At 40.3% G+C, this 19,650-nt stretch overlaps 2 protein-coding genes across 5 annotated transcripts in view; one reads left to right on the top strand and one right to left on the bottom strand.

Moving 5' to 3' along the window:
• The window catches only part of mapk8b (mitogen-activated protein kinase 8b), a 29,283-nt gene extending 15,887 nt beyond the window's left edge, over positions 1–13,396 (top strand). For 2 of the 3 annotated variants that reach the window (XM_027289222.1, XM_019253297.2), the window contains exons 7-12: positions 721–792; positions 2,737–2,919; positions 4,596–4,720; positions 5,956–6,019; positions 7,109–7,186; positions 8,014–13,396. In XM_027289222.1, the coding sequence (XP_027145023.1) occupies positions 721–792; positions 2,737–2,919; positions 4,596–4,720; positions 5,956–6,019; positions 7,109–7,186; positions 8,014–8,030 (539 nt within the window). In that variant the 3' untranslated portion in view covers positions 8,031–13,396. The remainder of the gene's footprint in view (positions 1–720; positions 793–2,736; positions 2,920–4,595; positions 4,721–5,955; positions 6,020–7,108; positions 7,187–8,013) is intronic. The other variant, XM_027289223.1, reaches the window with a different exon arrangement.
• A 2,585-nt stretch (positions 13,397–15,981) lies between these two features.
• arhgap22b (Rho GTPase activating protein 22b) overlaps positions 15,982–19,650 on the bottom strand; it is a 33,246-nt gene continuing 29,577 nt past the window's right edge. For both annotated transcript variants that reach the window (XM_019253249.2, XM_019253250.2), the window contains 6 exons: positions 19,417–19,624; positions 19,201–19,333; positions 19,045–19,118; positions 18,833–18,954; positions 17,696–18,737; positions 15,982–17,198 (listed from right to left, as the gene is read on the bottom strand). In XM_019253249.2, coding sequence (XP_019108794.2) covers positions 16,976–17,198; positions 17,696–18,737; positions 18,833–18,954; positions 19,045–19,118; positions 19,201–19,333; positions 19,417–19,624 — 1,802 coding nt within the window. In that variant the 3' untranslated portion in view covers positions 15,982–16,975. The remainder of the gene's footprint in view (positions 17,199–17,695; positions 18,738–18,832; positions 18,955–19,044; positions 19,119–19,200; positions 19,334–19,416; positions 19,625–19,650) is intronic.

Genomic DNA, 19,650 nt, shown 5'->3' on the forward strand with positions numbered 1-19,650 from the left:
CAGCAGAACTGTTGCTTCAAGCACGATGTTCACATGGAAAAAAACCTGAAATAGAATTTAATAGTTTGCTCTGGCATAGCTGAGAAAAAAAAATACCCTCGTCTATCCTCAAACTGCTTCGTAACAGCAATCAGACAAAAAAATGAATTGTTAGGTCTGGCTTTCACAATATGATCCTGAATAAATTGGTGCTGTGCTGCAGAAATATTTATGAGGCTTTGAATCTGCACTGTTGCCCTGACAAAAAAAAAGCTGAACAATGATCATTTGTGTCCTCATAGATCAGAATATTCCAGTTTAACACATAGAACATGAATTGCAGTGAGGATACTGAGGGTGTTGAGATGAGCTTCTGCAAAAAAAGACCTTGCACGTCAGTGTCTCTCCTTTCAAAGCTTGTGATTCTATTCAGTGTTCCCGAAGCAGAATTCTTCGATTAGTAATACTGCTGTTTGTACAAAAAGCTGCAGTATTTGCAGTTTATGCTGGCCAAAAAAAAAAAAAAGAATGATCATCATTTTCCTTAGCCCCGTGGGATGCTGACCCAGGTTTGAGAGTGCATTCATCTGCATGCATTTCATTTGTGTCATGTATCACACACACATCACCTGGCACCACATCATGTTTATTTTCCCTTTTTGTTCTTGTTGTTGGTGTTGTTTTTCAGTTTGTTTTTCAGTCCCGCATGCTAATTTGGTGGTTTGTCATTTCATTTTTCAGTTGATGTCTGGTCTGTTGGCTGCATCATGGCTGAAATGGTCCGGGGTAGTGTGTTGTTTCCAGGCACCGATCGTATCCTTAAGTTGAACCTCCATCCAACCCCGCCCCCCCAAAAAATACCGCCTTGTCTCATCCTTTGTCTCACATCTTGTTCATATCTTTGCACACAACAGGGAAAACGTGTCAAGCTATTGTGGCTGTTTAATGACATTTCAGTGTCTTCTTTCAGTGACCGGGTTGAAGGGGAATAAACCTTTGATGGTTTGACTCCTCAAAGCAGCTCAAGCACAGGTGTAATTTTGATGGATTTGGATTTACCCTGCAGTGAGCTAACAAAGACAACACCAGGCTTAACTAATCATACCTGTGGTTTTCTTGTCATGACATGTGAAAATAGTTTGTTGTGAAATCTGTCAGCATTTTTACTTTTCTTTGTGCTATTTTTGTTATTGTGTTATTCAAAAGTTATAGTGGGTTACAATATTTTTTTCTGAACTAAAGCGTACAGTGCACAGAAGCTATATTTGTGTTTCTTAACATGATCTGTGAGTTAAATGTTAGCCTTGAAGCCTTGTAGAGTAATATCTCGGAACATTTTTAGTGCCCCATTATTGATTTATTGCTTCATGCTAGGCTACATGAAGCTAATAGTTGCATAACATTATAAAATGCTAATGCCGGCTGACTTTGGTTAGCTGAGGTTCATATAGTATGAGCTGCACTGTTTGCAGCGTTAGCAAAGTGTGCTATAAAAAGAGGTGACAGAAGTAGCAGCTAGCAAGAATTTTAGAGCCAGCTGTCTTAGCTAACTCAGCTAGTTATTCATAGATAACTCGCTACCTTAACTAACTGATATGAGAGAACATAACCGTGTCATGTTTCAGGTTTTTAGATGGCTTAATGGACCAGTGGTAAAATACGTTGTCTGACTGAATGAGGGCTAATGAGGGTAGCTTTAAATGGTGGCAGGACTTTAGCACTCTAAAAAGGCAAAGTACTGATTTGGCTGTTGGACATATTCTAATTCTGACCACCATCTTCATGATAGTGACTACATTGGTAATAATAATGAACAGATATTCAATATTTTGTTTTTTAGTATAAATGGTCAGCTAGACTTTGGGGGGCTGAGCAGGCCTCTCCTGGCCTGACGATCAGAGTGAAATATCATTTTGTTCAACATCAGTAATTCAGTCTGACATTGTGTACATGTTCGCTGGTTTTCTGCAGCCCGTAGCACACAACACGTCGTTTCACAGCAATGCAGCTCTGGAACAGGGCGATTGTCTGTCTGTCAAAGCTATGATTGGCTCCATTGTTTTGTTCTAATGAATCCTGTCTGGTCTAAATTAATCATTTAAGGCAGAACCTTTCCTGTTATTTCAGCCAGAAATGAACATGTCCTCATTTTACAGCCTAACTTTTCCCCGTTTTGGTATGACTGGCGAGACTTCCCCTCTGTGTTCATTCAGTTTTAAGGACGAACAAAGATGTGAACAAGGTGTTTCTGTATGTACATGTTACATCTGTATGTGTGTTATGTCCTCAAAAAGGAGAACAAAAAGAGTTTTACACACATTTCCAGCATCTGGACTGCTTGAGGTGAGCAGCAGCTGTCTCCTCCTAACAGGCAGTGTTTACGAACTTCCAGATGTTTGTTTCTGCACAGGTGTGAACGGGATCTGTTGCAAGTTCAATCTGTTTACATCAAGTACAATACTTATAAACACGTCACCACCCAGACAGCCTTTCACCAAACTTTCTGAGTATTTTCATTTTTTGTGTTGAGACATTTTCCATAGTTCATCCAATAATGCACTCTTTTAACTTTACAGAGGAGGTTATAAGCTGCTGTGTATATATATCCAACCAAGAAAAATCCTGGACAATGTGTAGCAACCCTAGATGGCTCTATTTTACTCTTCATCAGTTCAAAATGACCCAGCATGGGTCTGGAATGGCCACCCCTTTTGTCCAAACCAAGCCCAGTGCTTTTCTTAACACTGTACCCTTGAGATATCGACCAGTGGAATAAGGTGATCGAGCAGCTGGGGACACCGTCTCAGGAGTTCCTGATGAAGCTCAACCAGTCAGTGAGGACCTACGTGGAGAACAGGCCACGGTATGCCGGCTACAGCTTCGAGAAGCTCTTCCCCGATGTCCTGTTCCCTGCAGACTCCGAACACAACAAACTAAAAGGTAAAGACACTGTCATCTCTCCCTCTCTCTACACTGGGAGGTTGTAAATTTAGTGCCAAGAGATGAAAAACTAAAGGTGCAGCAATCGTCCAGCTCGAGGGCAACCATTTCTAAAAATTCAAATAGTAGTTTTAACACATGCCAGACGGTGCAAGAAATAATGAGGCAATCAGTGTTTCTAGAGCCGTGAGTTTTATGCCACATTGTGCTGAAGTTTTACAGCTTGAAATGTGAACAAAAGACTTTTGCTGGTCTGTCTTATGGTATTGTATAATTTAGCACAGGTGGCTTTTTAAACGTCAATTTCTGTAACTGAAGGATTAATATAATGTAATATAATATAAAGTATGCAAGCACTTTGAAAGCAGAAAAAGAAACCCTGAACTTTTCCTCCATATAGCATCGCTTTATGTCGCACTCTCTTTGCAGCCTCACAAACATCTGCTGAAAGCAAAAGCCCAAGTGACAAATCACTTTTCAGTGGCTGCCTTAGATTAAGCACTTCTTACGGAGGCTGACAGCTCAGGACCAAGTTGTTTACCGCGAAGAGGAATTTACCTCAAGCATGTTCATGTGTAAATGGAGAGAAGATGACAGGAACACTCACAGTGAACGCCGCCGAGCTTTTGCAAGATGTCGCAAGAAAAAAGAAAAAGGTCCTCATTAATTTACAGAGGCAGGAATATGTGACAACAGCGAATCCCCCTGAAGTGCTCCTGTTAGGCTGCATGTATTGGGTGTTCACATTTAGCTCTTAAAGCTTTGATACCGCTCAGACAGAACATGATAATCAAGCTAGATGTCCTAAAAAACCCAAACAAAAACAGATGAATGTGTTTTTCTATCTTTGGCTTCAGGTTTAAAGGTACCCTGTGTAGTTTTTCCCCCCCAGTATGTACGAGAAGGAAAAAGCACATAAGAAGTTTGTTTAGGACACATAAAATGCATTTTTGTTCGAAACTCCTGAATGTAAACATAACTTTGTTTCTTTACAATTCGATTTCATATTGTACCTTTTTAATATATTCACATTGTTTTTTGCCAAACAACATCCTTCTTAGTGACATCATCCTGTACCAGCTGGTACAGTGAAACCAATTGGATTTTTAAACAGCTGTCAAGCCTCCCTGATTTCATATTTCAACAAATTAAACTCCTTCTCTTCCCACAGTGATACCCAATAAAGATCTAGTCCATATGTTTTTTGTGACATATGAAAATACTTAAATATTGGTGTTTGATATGTTTTGGTGTTTTTTTTTCCCCACAAAAAGGTTCACATAACACATTCTTGAAAATAAGTCTTACTTGAGGCTTAAAGTTTCCGCAACACACAAAATTACATACTGGGCAATGATTATCCTTCACCGTGGTTGTGATGTCACAAAGTCCTGCAGATTTAAAGTGAACATATTAATAAATAAATATTAAAACATCTTTACGGTGTCAAATTCAGTATATTGCAGTCCAGTACTGTAGCAGTGATCAAAACATAGTCGTGAGTGGAGTGGGACTTTAACACTTTTCAATGGTCCCTCCCTGCATTGTATCCTGCTCTCACATCCTGTTTGAGCTGAACATGCATCACGTGAGCAAGACACGTTCAAATGGACCAAATTGGAATTTAACATTTGCTTTTTTTTTGCTTTTTTTTTTTTGCCACAATTTCTTTTCAGCGAGCCAAGCTCGAGACCTACTATCCAAGATGCTGGTAATAGACGCGTCAAAGCGGATCTCTGTGGACGACGCTCTCCAGCACCCTTATATCAACGTGTGGTACGACCCGACTGAAGTGGAGGCGGTAAGTACTCGATACTTACTAGTTAATCATTAGTTGTTGTTTATTTTAAAGCCCCTGAAGACTCTTTTTCAAAATTACTCTTCTATAAAATGATATAATCATGACTTGATTTTCATTTAAAAGTTACTGAATTCTGATTGGTGCACAGACATACATGACGTCACCTTGTACCTATGTATACAGGACCTTTTAATATTTAAATGTGTAAAGCCGCATTCTGCTAAATGAAGGAGAAACTCACAATAATGTCCACATAATGTACGAGTACGAGTATAAGAACATCGCCTCCTCTTTCTAACAGAGTCTGAGTTTGGTGATAGAAAGTTGTCTGCATGTGTTTGATGACAATCCACCACACTCCCTCTGGAAACACAATGACTCAGCCAGTGCAAATTGATTTTGTCTATGATCAGGCGAATTGGGAGATGAAGTGAATTGTTACTCTCTTCCCTCTCTGGCATGAAAGGACTCTTCAGAACTGAGAGCACAGCCTTAAAAACTGCAGATTTATACACAGGCACTGCATAAGTGCATCAGATCTTTATTTGACTCTGGGGAGGACTGATAACTCGACGCCGTTGCTTGCTTTGAGGTAGTTTATTCCAGGTCAGCGTGCACGAGCCATGAATTTGATTTTTTAGAAGTTTGTGGTGTTTTCCTGGAAAGGTTTATGCAGTCCGGAGGAGGAAACAAATCAGCATTAATGCGAGGAAGGTTAAATGCAGCAGTTTTCCCTCTCTTGTGCCATCAATTAGCTGAGTCAGTAGGTTTTCAGACTGAGCTGCGACCTACTGCAGCCGAGTTTGTCCTCTTTCGTTTGAGTTTACTTGCTGTAGCGTTCAGTTGGGATGAAAACATTAAACTCAGGGTGACAAATGACTGAAGACCTCAGGTCTGCTAGTTGGCAAACTTAGAAACTGTCTTTGTAACTCAAAGGCTTCAAGTTCTGTACATGACAGTATCAGTAATTTTATGTGACAGTAGGGCAGTCTAGTGATTAGACTGTCCTAGAACTTGAATCACATTAATAGCCAGTGTGGATCCATCAACAGTTTGAGACAATGAGACAACAACCTTTGCTTCCTTATAAAAATAAAGGTGAATGTGGAACATGCAAATAAAAGTTCTTTACCCAAGTGTGACGTGTGGGACAAGTCGCTCTATGTTTAGAATGAGCATCTGTTACGAAGGCTGAACTTTAGAAACCATGTGTGTCTGTCTGTCTTTTTTTCCAGCCACCACCCGTGATCACAGACAAGCAGCTGGATGAGAGAGAGCACACAGTGGAGGAGTGGAAAGGTACGAATGATTCCCTCCTCTCCTCTTTGATAAGCTGTCTGAACTACTTAGCTTTTTTGGAATGTGTTGCATAAGTTCTGTGCTCGCGCTGTGCAGCCTGTGGGAGATTTAATCTTCATCCTCCAACTGATATGCATGTTTTCCTCCACAGTTTGAATTCATAAATGCACTATTGTTCCACGCATATCCTAATTTTACACTGGAAATAACTGATTTTCATTTTCATACATGTCCTTCCTGGTTTCCAGTTTTCACTGCCTGAAACATGTATATTAGATAACCTGCATTCAGATATTTGTTCTTGTGTAAAATTTATACAATTTTGTGGTATTTTCATATAAATATGCCAGATTGTTTTTCTGTGATGACATAGAAGCATGGATTACCTTTTCAAAAGACAAAACTTGTCATCATGTTGGCTATGTTCCAACACACGTAAATGAAAGGAACACTCAGTACTGTAGATTTATTTATTTTATAGGCAAATTTCTGGCATTTAAGTCATTTAAGATTCAATACTTGACGTCTCAAAAATGGGAAAAATATTAGCCGACTTGTGATTGTCAAATCATAACACATAGCAGAGTATCATCAGTAATGTCACTTAAATGCAACATTTTAGCATAAAATGACAGTAGACCCGTGATTGACCCCTGGGGAACACCAGAGAGAAGTGAGTGGACAGAGATAAAGACATGTTTCCTTCACAAATACGCTCGATTTAAACTACTTCCTCCCCCTCATTGCTAACAAAGTGATAATGACAGCAGGAGATTCACACCTGATGTGTGACTTGTTGGTGTTTCCCGATTCCACACACACTGTCGGAAGATGTTTCATCACTACTTTCTCTCCTTCGAAATAAATTATCATGTAAAATCTGCCGTTTATTTATTTCACCAAGTGAGAGAAAAACACATTTAATATTTAAGTAACACCTGGTCACAGTTTTTAAAAATTAACAAAATGGTGATAAGTAAACTTCACAATAACAAATTCAGAAAAGCTGTGAAGTGACATCAGACCGGAACTTCAGACAGTCTCAGACTTTTGTCTCTGTATTAAATGATCGTGTCTTGTTTGTTTCAGAGTTGATATACAAAGAAGTCTTGGACTGGGAAGAGAGGACGAAGAACGGTGTCATCAGAGGACAGCCAGCGTCCATAGGTTAGTGGAATTTTTTGCGTACGTGAGTATATTTGAGAGGGATCACATGTAAGTGAGTTTGTACCTCTTAAGGATGTATAAATGGTTGTTATCTGTGCAGCACACATGTGGCCATTAACTGTGGTGGACTGTTACACCTCTGCATTTCATGTGGTTATAATGGGAAAAGGTGTTTTCCTTATCTGAGCTTCTTTGCTTAATTTGGGTAACTCTCTCTGATGTGGGCAGGACAGTGACTAAATTAGCACACAGACGTGTAGTTAAAGACACGTATTACATGTTGTGTTATGACCCTACTTAAGTTTGGCATAAATCTACAAGTGACAGAGGATTATTAAGCTGAATAAGGATTGTAGCAAACTGGTGACTGCTGTAGAAGTCTTCTATCCAGCATGTACTGTGGCATTAGTACTGCTCTTTTTTTAATGTTACACACAAGAGTCAATCCAATCTATTGCACAATACACTGTCTCTGATCTATGTACTTGCCAAACCAGTCCTCTGTGACTCTGACCTTTTTTTAGATGTTTTCCTTCCATTACTTTTATGTAAACAGTGTAGCGACGCTGTTGCTAAATTTATGTTTTTATTTCAAGAAAGTCTGGTTTTTCTGGCTTAACAATATTTAAAACACTTTCTCCTGAACTCCGGAAGTTTTCAGACGAGCAAGTAGGATCGACTGAACACCAAAGTTATGCTGGTGTTCTTAATGAATACAATTAAGAAAAATGATTAACACCAACACATTTAGACAAAAGTGCTTCAGCAGCAGTGTCTGTGTGTTCACTTTTGATGGCTAACCACAGGCTTCTTCCTGTTCCTCATAGCACAGGTTCAGCAGTGAGCAGCGGCCCCCGGCAGCACCACACCTCCACGTCCTCCTCCGCCAACGACGTCTCCTCCATGTCCACCAACCCAACCCTGACCGACACCGACAGCAGCCTGGAGACGGCCAGCGCCGCCGCTGTCCCTGCCGCCGCCGCCGCTGCTACAGCCAACGCCCCCCTGGGCTGCGGCAGATGACTATCATCTAAACACCTCCTCCCGGGCTGGGCCTCGTCCCCTGGTCACATCCAAGACCACTAGCCCCGACACTGGCCCCTCTGTATTTGCCTCCTCTTCTTCCTCCCACCTCCTCTCTGTGCTTGTCTTCAGTAGTGTAGAGATTAGCCAGCTAGCTGTTTGAGTTTTATTTTGATTTCTGAAATGACAGATCTTATTTTTTATTTTTATTTTTAAAGAAACATTAGGATTTCTTTTTTTTGTTCGAGTCCTAGCTGTAATTTATTGTGGCATTTCTTAATTTTTCAGAAACCTAAGATGATAAGAGAATTTTTATGATTTCACTATGTTCCGGTTTCTATTAACCGACAGTGAGAATTTAAAGAAATACCTGTAAAATGTTTTAATGTGATCTATTTTTCTGTTGAAAGTCATTTGTTTCACTTGTAAGCTACTGCTTTTACAACTTGCCATATAAATGTAGATTGAGTTTGTACAGATTTTATGGTAGATGTAGTTTTATCTTCGATACAAGTTTGCAGTGAGCCATTGAAACATAATTGAATGACAGATGGTCTCCCCTGATCTGTTTTATCTCACGATATGGATACTGTTTGAAATGCATACAACATGTCCATTTATTCTGAGATCACGTAGATTTACGTTAAAATCTTCTTTTTTCTTTCTTTCTTGTGAATCACTACTACTTCCTACATTGTAAATGAAAGCTTTATGATTTACTCGTTCACTTCCTGTTCAGACATAATAGGATTATAAAAATGATTCATTTTACCTTCTAAATTTAAGATATGGGATTGATAATGGCACAGTTAGGGTCCCGCAAGATAACGTGGAGCTTTTGGACAACTGTCTTCTGTATTTTTTAAGTGCTTTAAAGTACCTCTTCCTCTTGTCTGCGACAGGCTGTGTGACATTATGGAACCGGAGAGGAGAGGTGGTATTGCTTTGGAGGACTGGATGCACGGAGCTCTTTCACGTTCTTCACCGGCTTGCTTTGATACTGAGGTAGTGTTAACGACAAAACCCCACCGGGCACTCGTCTGTCACGTCGCGGCAGCGATGGCTGTTTTAATCCGTTCTCCATGCGACTTCAAACCCCATCAGGAGTGTTTTAGAAACCCGCTAGACATTGTTTACTTGCTCAGATTTGGTCTTTTTATCCCTGGTTTATGTGCTTCTAAATATGCTACATAGTTAAAGAGTTTCCCTTTTGTCTGTTCTTAGGATCAGAGGTTTCAAACACCCTGTGCGTGTTTGATTTTGAAAATTGACCGGGTTCTCTGTGCCGTTTCTTTAGCATCTCTGTGCAGGTTGACCCAAACTGTCTGTGGTGTCCATCAAAAATAGAACAAACACATTTTCCTAGCAGAGTAGAGCGGAGACCCGCTTCTGAACCATACAACGGTACTTCTGGTGGGGACTGAAACATTGGCTAGAATGCATTGCATCCGTGCCTGGTGGAATTTTGCCGTAACAGTTCTGGATTTGAGGAATGTTTTGGGGGGGGCTTTATTGTTGCGCTTTGGGAGGTTTTTCCGAGATGTAGAGTTGTGTGAAGTCGTTAAATTGGTGAATTGTAAGTAGAATGTGTTTCAGACGTGTAGGGGAGTTGTGATATTGAGAACGCATGTGAACCTGTTGATATTCGATGTCTTGGAGGGATTGTGATTCTGCAGCCTGATGGAACGGTGTGAAAAAGATGTCTGCTTCCTACAGATCCTGTTATTAGTAATGTGCTTTTGTGAATCTGGAAATTTGAGAGTGATTTTTCTAAAGAGTTGGCCAAATTCTTGATGTACCGGACTTGCCTGCGGTTGTGAATAAAAAGTCAAAGAACCTAAAAACTTAGCATGTTAAACAGCAGCACAAACAACCAGTCAAAAGAAACAGTTCATTCTTATGGTATGCAATAATAGTGCCCTTTTTGAGTGTTTTTGATTTAGCTTGGAAAGGAAAAGTGCCTGTTTGTCATTCATTCCTGAGTACCTGGGAGGAAGTGTATTCATTATATGTCTGGTTTTTATGGCGTCTGGATAACAACAGTAGTTTCCATATCAAACCAATAATGTGTGATGGGGTTGTAGTTCTCACAAATCGTATTGTATATTTTTCTACTTGTTTTGATTTTGACCCTTGAGCGGGAGACAGCGGTGTCTTGCAGGGTAAGAAGGTGATGACGTATAGGTTGAGATGCTCAAGCACGTGTTTGAGTCATTTCAGAAGAAGAGGCAGTTTTATTAAGGTCTTTCATCAAAGTAAAAAGAAGTGTTTCTTTGCAGTGACAGCAACCGAAATATAGGTTAAATAACAGTTTTTCGGCTTTTCTTTGAGTACTAATTTAACGTAATGATTGTAAGAGAGAAGAATGAACGGAATAGACATGCTTTAAAATTCATCTACTGGATCAAACTAAACGAGTCAACTCTGCGACTGCATTGTTGTCAGTATTTCGTGGTGGTTTCGGATACTGTTCACTGTTGGAAGGCAGATCGATGGTTTAGTTACGGAGACATATCTGAGAGGCAGAGCCAAACAAGCACAGTGTTTTTGGCTAATTCATTGGTTTTATTGGCTTAAAGCTATCTAGCCAAGTTGTGTAATATCATGACCATAAATGAATGACCCAATTGCTATATTCAGTTTTTTGCTCTGCCTGCGGGAAATGTTTGCATAACTAAAATTCCCATCTGCAAGAGTCAGAGTTAGGATGTATTTACCGTCATGGATCATGAGCAGGTGTTATGGTTGGTTAATGGAGGCATAAACATTACTGCGTCTGTCAAGAACCTGCCTTGGTCTGTGATGAAGACTTTTCTTTTTAAGAAAGCTCAAAGCAAAGTTGCAAGAAAAGGTTGTCTTTAGACTGTAGCATATGCTACTGTAGCTCTGTGTTGTGCTCCACTTTAGCAACATGTTATTGTCTGCCAAATACGTAAAGCTAAATACAGTTGAACCATTTATTTAATGCCGTGATTCCTCATGCTGACGCACTGTGGCTTGTTCTCCGTTTCCAGTTCTGTACTTGCACCAGCTATTCGTAAATCCATTACCGCAAGAGTGTGTGTGTGCGTCTGTGTCCTGCCGAAGTTCTTTGTAACAACTAGCTAATTTCAAACTAGTCATTTAGTAAATCGGGTTGCACCATTAAAACTTATTGAACGCCTTAGCCTGTTGCTAGAAATAATCTGTATCAATGTCAGATCAAAATCAAATCATCTATGAAATTTGAATTTAATGGAGCATCGCAAGCTATATAAAAAAAAGTTTGTTGGACAAACTATATTAATAAAATTATAATATATTAAACAGCCAGCCACCATCATGTGTATTTCAAAATGAGTGGCATCAATTTATAATAAATGAAAAGTATTCTCATTATGCTATATTTAAGTACGCCATTCAGTCTGACGTTATTAGCATAACGTTTTGTGATTTGTGCTATTTTATGTTATTTTTTGTGAATTTTTGTTTGAAATTTTAAAATCTTCCTAGTTTACATGCGTCATTATTTAACAGCATTTTATCAAGTGTTCTTCACAGCATCGACCATATCACAATACCTCTTTTACTCTACAATCTAAACGGGTAATATATTCGTCAGTTAGCATTTTTAGGTATATGTGAGAAAACATTAGCTTTGTCACTGAGCTATGCAACAGTTAACAGTTGATATATTAGCAAGCTAACGTAAGCTTTGTCACTTACCTGAACAACAGGTAACGTTTAATGTATTAGCAAGCTAACGTAAGCTTTGTAAGTTACCTGAACAACAGTTAAACCTGGCAGTTACTGGGTGTAAATATTTAAATGAAGCTAATCTCCAAGAACTAGTTTATGTGGTGCAACCCATTTTAATTTTGTGATGCTAAATCTCCACCTCGTAAACACTTTCATTTGAAGTTTGAACTTACGAACAGCTGGTGCCACTGGCTCCTGCTCCCTTTTCAAAAAAAATAAAAATTCAAAAGGAAAGGTTTGTATATTATTAAGCATCAAGAGTTTGCTAGTAAGGTGCAGTGGAAGCGACTGCAGAGCCAGATTAGTATAGTACAAAACTAAATTCAATCTGCAGTCCATTATCGTAGATTCCAACAGCAAAAAAAAGTAATTGTTCAGTAGTAAATGTGCAGTAGTGTTTTTGATAAATGAGGATTAATGGTGAATAAGCAGTGTCACATCTGTACGAAGGGAGAAAATCAGTGGTATGTATCCATTTGTCATATTAGCTAAAATAATCAATCAGAAAAAAACACACTTGTCTAAAGTGCTCTTAATTTTCTTAGCCCAACATTAGGGGCTTTAATTGGAGTTTTTTCTTCTTCTTAGGTTGTTGTTGCTTTTTTCTTTTTCTTTTTTTTTTATAATTACCGCATCTCTCCAAATAATGTCATTTTGATTTAAGTCTGCTTTGATGAACTACCTCACGCTGAATTTCTGCCAGTTCTTGCATATACTTAGTCGCCTGCAGAATTAGCTATCGAAGACGTGTGAATAACAGATTCCATTATTTATTTATTTGAAAGTGTACTATTTGTTGGTTTCAACAGACTTCTAGTTTTGTACATTATGTATACTTCACCTAGAAGTAAGAGAATTGTTATATGTATTTTTTGTTCTTTTTTTTTTTTTGGTTTGTTTTTAAACTAAATGTGCAATACCTTCAGCAAACTGTGCTAGTAGTATGTGATGGGCCTAGCCTTTGTTAGCTGTCTCCTGAAGGTAAAGAAAATGTTTGGTACTGTCAATCCATGTTTTCCTTTTTTATGAATAAGATCAATTTTTATTTCTGTGACTTGTTTATAGTCATGATGTTACGTAATCAGTCTTACCCACCAGACAAATCTGTCGGCCGGAGGTTTGACGCGGAGACGCAACGTTCTTTGAGTCACAATCTGGCCGACAGATTTTGATTTGAGAATGTGGTAAGGACAATAATGTTAATAAACACAAAAAAGATGAGTAAATACCTACAAGAAATCATTATATGTATGGTGCTGGTTTGTAATGTTTGCTAGTGAATCCAGCCATGCAAGTAGTTTTAAGAATTCCTGGATCTGCGCGTCCCAAAAACCGCAACCAACGAAAAAGTGCACTACTAGAATACATGCACTGGGATCTGATGATGCCACCTCTTAAAAAAATAAAAATAAAAAAACATGTACTGCAAATAAAAGAAATACACTTTGATTTATGGTTGTATGTCTTCTTTTGTTCCTGTAGTAACAAGTCGCAAAACATTCATTACTTTGCATACAGTATACAGTACAGCTGTATTTTTCTGGCACCAATAATGGCAGGTGGTTCATTAATTTAAAGGCTCCTATCAGAAATGCATTAAAAAGACTTGGCCTCAATTCGTGTACCCCCATATTTTGAGTACATGAATGCATTTCATGAACATTCGCCTTTTCTGACAATAGATCTAAATCTTAAATCTTACAGACTGGACCTTTAGTGATTTATGATTTCAATAAGAACAAATGAGAGTGCCACAGAGAGAGCGTAAGCTAGCCCTGACCATAATGCAAGTACCTGGTAAATACAAATTTATGTATATTTCCAGATGAAACAACTGATTAGTGGGTGATATATTGTGAGGGACTGTGGGCCGTCAACAAGATACAAAACAAGAAGGTTGTGGGTGAAACATGAACTTCTCTCTGTTGTGGCAATGTTTTGGTGGGGAATCCACCGTAGCACCCGGGCACGATGGACCCCCTCGGGAGGACGGAGGAGAGGAAGGAATCAGAAAGAAATGTGTGGGTGGAAGGAGTGCAAAAAAGAGGCTGAGGGTTAGGAGTGTCAGATTGCCAAGAATATGCCAAGAACTCAGGTTCACCAATGTCTCACAGATGATCTTTGTCACCTTTATTCCCATACATGTTGATTCATTACAATAGTGGAAATTCATAATAAATAAGCACCAGCATCAGCAGAGCAATAAGAAACATTTAGCCTTAGTCATGAGACACACATGAAAGGGAAATAAAAGTTTCTGTTGGAATAAAAAAACCTGAAATCGATTAAGACCATCATATTGTCAGCTGTGGTAGTGGTAGTTGGGAGTAAAGTCCAAAAGCCTTGTAAACCTGTGCAAGTAAAGAGGGTAGTGTAATAACATTGGCTTTATGTTTCTTTATAAAATATAAAAAAAGGAAAAATACAGTCACATTGTCTAACCAAAAGCACACTTTCACTTGTAATTATACTGTTTGTCAGGCCTTTTAAGAAATAAGTGTCACTGAAACCACTTCTGATTGGCTAAAAAAGACATTTTCAACAATGTAACCACATGCAACTCTCACAAAGGAGATATCTGCAACTCTTAATTCAATCGACAAGATCCGAACATCGTGCTGATGCAGGTCTGCGTGACGCATCCAACATTACCAAGACCTGAAGTCAAAGTAAGGGTACTGAACACCACCAGCGATTATAATTTTTCTTTTTTCCCCCTTCTGGTAGTCATTTACATTTTTTTTCATCGGGCTGGTTTCATCAACAACACTTTACATTCACTACAAGGATACATTCTTAATTCAGAACTTCCATTCAATTCACAATTCACTTTCACAAGAATTGGCACCTTCTAAGGGAGATCAAGTTACTCATCTTCAGCAGTCTGTTGCCATAAAAAACAAAAAAACAATGCAGTCACTGTGTGAACTACGCGCGAATATATGCACTACATCTCTGGACAAGCAAGCAACACTACATATTTCCTATTCAAAATCACTTCCCTGAAGGCACAACCAGGAAATTCCATTGTTTCTTTGAGGGCAGTGTTCAGCTTCATGTGCCAAAATCAACATGGCTTCCAGGCAGGCCATTCTGATCTTTAGTGAGCGAACAGCTGAGGTGGTCCAGCTTTGGTATTTACTGTATACTGTAAATGGCCTTTACCTACTGAGCCATGTGTCCTGTGTCCTAGGCAGCATGCGCTAAGTTGTATATGCTTGAATAACTGTTTGTCATTGTCCCTGTTATCTGTACATTAAAGGTATATTGACATCTGTGTGGATCGGACTGAACCCGACTGAGGCTTTGCCATCAAATGGAAACCATGTAGATGGTGACGAGAGAGGCACTGGAAGGGCCTGAGGACGAGAAAAGTACAGAGGCAGCTATTGCAGAAGTTCCACCTGCTACTGGAAAATTCTAATGATCTAAACCTGCTTTTGTGTTACAATATACAAATTTTATTTTACAGTTAAACATCCAGAAAAAATGTCTGCGGTACAAATACAGGAAAGGAGGGTAAATACAAGTGGAGGAACTTCTGCTAAAGCTACCACTGTTAACGGTCAGTTCAGTCAGATTATAAAAAAAACATGTTTTATCAATTACCCCTTTGTGGTATCTAACCAAGCAAGTTTTTATTTGCGCAGCTTTCTGTTTCACCCATGAGATTTCGGTCACTAACCAGACCGAAAAGAGAACAATTTACCAATACAAGAGGGTGAGAAAACATGTTTGTTTGTTTTTTTGATTGAACTGATTCTACAGTTAAAGGAATAGTCTGAAATGTTACATTTATTCAATTTCTTCCTGGGAGTTAAATGAGAAGATTGATACCACTTTCAACCTTTGTGACTGTGAAGTGAAGCCAATGCGGAATTGAACAAAAACTACAGTTCCTGAAGCGGCCACTTGAGGCTGGCTACAGAACAAGTCAATCTCCATAAGCCCCCATGTTAAAATGTCTAACTTCACAGCAGAAATAAACATGTTTACAGCCTGGTACAAAAAACAGTTTTGGTCTCTATAGTTAATTTCCCCTTTCATGACAACTGTACTAAGGCTACATTTTTTTTTGAAAATCCAAATTATATTACACTGTCCATTCTTTATACTGTCAGTTAACTACAACAATACAAAAAGAAGTGGGAAGTTAGCCTAGTGCTGCCCTGCTAAATACAGCTAGGGCATGAAGCTGGTTAGCTTAGCTTTCCATAAGGACATAACATTTTTGTTTTTATCAGAATTAAACAAACAAGTTAATTAGTTAGCTTTAAAAGTGTTGTTAGCATTTTTAGATTTAGGCTAACGTTTTCTTTCTTGAAAACAGGGGAAGCTAGCTAGGCTAACCTATTGCTGGAAGTAGCTTCATATGCCCAACTATATATTACAGCCATGAAATTGGTATCAAACACCTAATCTAACTCTTGACGAGAAAATAAATAAGTGTATTTCCAAAATGTAACAATTCCTTGAAGATAAAGATCAGATATAGATAAATATCAGTCAGCTGTCTGCGTTCAGCGTTCTATCGAGTCTTGTAGTTTCAGCAAGAAATTTCAGTCTCATGTAAAATAGTGGTTGAAGAAGTCAGTGCTCTCCAGTATAGAGAATGTCAGAGAAATTACATCATGTTCCACCAGTCACCTACAGGCACCTGAACTGTCAAAATACTGCCTTCACAAGACAAACCCTGGACTCATCAAGGAGTCTCGTCTTCTTGTCTTAACGTTCCATTTCAAGCATGCGTAAGAAAGTCACAACCACTTGGTTCCCAGTGGAGATGGACACACAGTGAGTCACAATTTCAGGTTTACATCCTTCAGAATTTCCTCATCTTTTCAGTTTTCTTTGAGTTTGTCTTGAATGTACACAAATATGTCAGGTTCCTTCATTTTCTTGTTTCATTCTTCTTTTTAAGGAACGCCCTGATGCACCAAGGAGGATGTGAGCCCTTCTTACACCTAACCCCTCGAAATACAAACCCTGACAGTTTTTGGCCACAGACAGATGAGTGGCATTGCTCTATCAAATGTCACTAGTCCTTGCACCCAGCGCCAGATCTCCCAGTGTGGAAAAGAAATCCTCCATCTCCTTCTCCAGAAGCCGGTTGCGGTTCTCTGCATCTTCCCGCGCTCGCTCAGAGTTTCGTAGTTTGATCTCCAGCATGCGTTGCTTCTTCCTTTCCTGCTCCATCTCTTGTTCCAGACGCTCCATCTGTGCGCACAAAGCAGCACTGGACTCCTCCAGTCTGAGGGGAGGCAGCACAAAACAGACAGAAAGCATTGTCATTGACTTTGATTAAGATATCATGAAATGCTATGGTGGCTTTAGGACAAAGCCTGAAGCTGCACTTAGAAATTTAAAGGGGCATTTTACCCAATTTGCAAAAAGAAAAAAAAAATGAAATTTCTATAATTCAGACAGTTTAGTTGTGTTTGCCTGGGTTTTTCAAAGTGTCTTCTTATATAACTATATACCTTTATCTACTTTCTACCTTAGAACAATAACTATAAACACATTATCTAGATCAAAGTGTGGATACCTAAAAACCTGGGCAAATAAAGAGCTTGATAGAGTGATAAATAAGAAACTCACTCTATTGGGTTACTATTCCCTACTGCCTGTGTTTGTAAATGTATTCCTGGTCCAGAACTCTACAAAAAATGTTGCTTAACACGTACAAGTTCAACCATGTGACAAACAAGTAGCTGGTTGCTGTCATAGAGCAGAATATTCCAGACTTACTTTTGGATCCTGGCCTCATATGAAGACTTCTGCTTCCTCAACTCGTCCTTCAATCCTTCCACCAAACTGCTCAGTGTTAGATTTGTCCCGTCACCGTCCTCGGACATGATAATGGTTGGCACCCCGGCTGCCATGGCCATGTTTCCATTCTCGCTACAGGCTGCGCTGCTACTGCACAGCTCCATGGCCTCACAACTGTCCTGCTCAGAGCTCGGTTCTGTCGTCATCCCTCCGTCCTGTCCTCTGTCAGCCTCCCTCTGACTCTCCATCCACTCCCCCTTTTCCCCACTTTCACCCCCTTCTCTGCAGTTCTGGTTCGCTGAGGGCTCGCTTCCCGAGTCAGGAACAGAGATTTCGCAGGAGGAAGTGGACCAAGGTGTGCTGGATACACTTGGAACACTCCCCATGCTAGAGGACGATGTGACATTGTCGTAGGTGGACAGTCTCTGTGAGGAGCCAGTAGAGTCGCGATCACGGGCAGACCGCTCGCCTGACGACGTGCGGCGGTGCCCCCTCAAGGAGGACAAACCATTCATGAGCCAGTTACCTCCCCCTCCACTTCCACCTCCGCCTCCTCCCCCACCAGAAGATACACTGGTGGTATCAGCCACAGAGCTGCCGCTGCTGCTTTGCTTGGCTTGCATCTGGGAACGAGGCGCAGAGGAGCTTTTGAAAGAATACTTCCAAGAGGGTATGGTCTTGGCTTGTTTACTCGGGCTGACCAGCGTCTCTCCTTTACCGGATGAAGACCCCAGTTTTGGTCCAGGGTTCAGGTTTGGGGTTTGGGTGGGAGTGACGGCTGCACACAGTTTGGCATCCAGAGATGAGGCGCTGCTGTGCAGTTCTTGGTCAGGGTTGGAGACTGGGCAGCTCTGGAGGTCTTCCTCTGAGATCCAGGCTCCCAGGCTGCGATGCTGGAGCTGATGCCCCTGGACAGGGAGCTCAGTTTGGGGTGCAGTGGGTCCCTCCTGGTCCCTCCCTGAGTACAAACGGATGTGTTCCCTAATGAGGATTGTCATCAGGTGTTGGACCAGAGAGGTGCCTATGGATCACAGTCAGACAGGACTCATTAGTGTTGTGTATTGGTGACTTTGCAGTTAGTTTGCATTGACTTCAGTTAGTGAACGTCCTCCCTACCTTCCATGATAGTGACTGGGTCCTCCATCTTGGGTCGAAGGATATTTGGTCCAAATACTGTGGCGAGGTTCTGGACACTCATCTTGTTCTCAATGCAGTGGGACTGGACCTCATCAAGAAATCTAAGGAGACATAACAAAGTTAAAAACTGAAGTAAACTGACGACATTAAGACATAAAACATCACAAGGAAACAAATAGCAGTGGACTTACTTGCATATGTACTTGAGGAGATTGTAGTTAGGTAGAGGTAGCGTGCTAACTTGCCTTCCAAGCTCTTGGACCCCCTGATAAAAGACAGAACAACTGTTAGACACACACACACTCACCTTCATACATATAAACACACAAAAGGTGTACTGTACATACTTCCTCTTCATCTTTGGCCAAAAGCTGTGCACAGGTTAGAAAGTCTTCATATTTGGCGAAGGGAATGACTGGTTCAGGCAGCTCGCGCAGGTACAGCTTTAGCAAGGATGCCACCGTGTGGACGTCTGTATTACTGCAAGGGAGTACAGAAAAAAAAAGTGTTGCTGGATGTTTTATCATTTAATACTCAATAAGCTGGTGTACTCTTAGAACTACCTGTCAAACAGAGGCTTGTCGCCGCAGTCAAAGGACTCCTGCAGCTCTTTCACCAGGTTGGCCTGTCCCGGCATCCGAAACAGACCTTCCTCGTCCAGACCTCTCTCCCTGATGAAGTCCACACACTGCTCCACCAGCAGGGGGGCCAGCCTGGGGCCAAACTTCTTCTCATACTGCACTGTGTCCTCTAAACGCTGACCAAATATTCCTGGTGACAGAAGGAAGAAGCATGTA

The sequence above is a fragment of the Larimichthys crocea genome, chromosome XVI (assembly GCF_000972845.2).
Source record: "Larimichthys crocea isolate SSNF chromosome XVI, L_crocea_2.0, whole genome shotgun sequence".
NCBI lineage: Eukaryota > Metazoa > Chordata > Actinopteri > Sciaenidae > Larimichthys > Larimichthys crocea.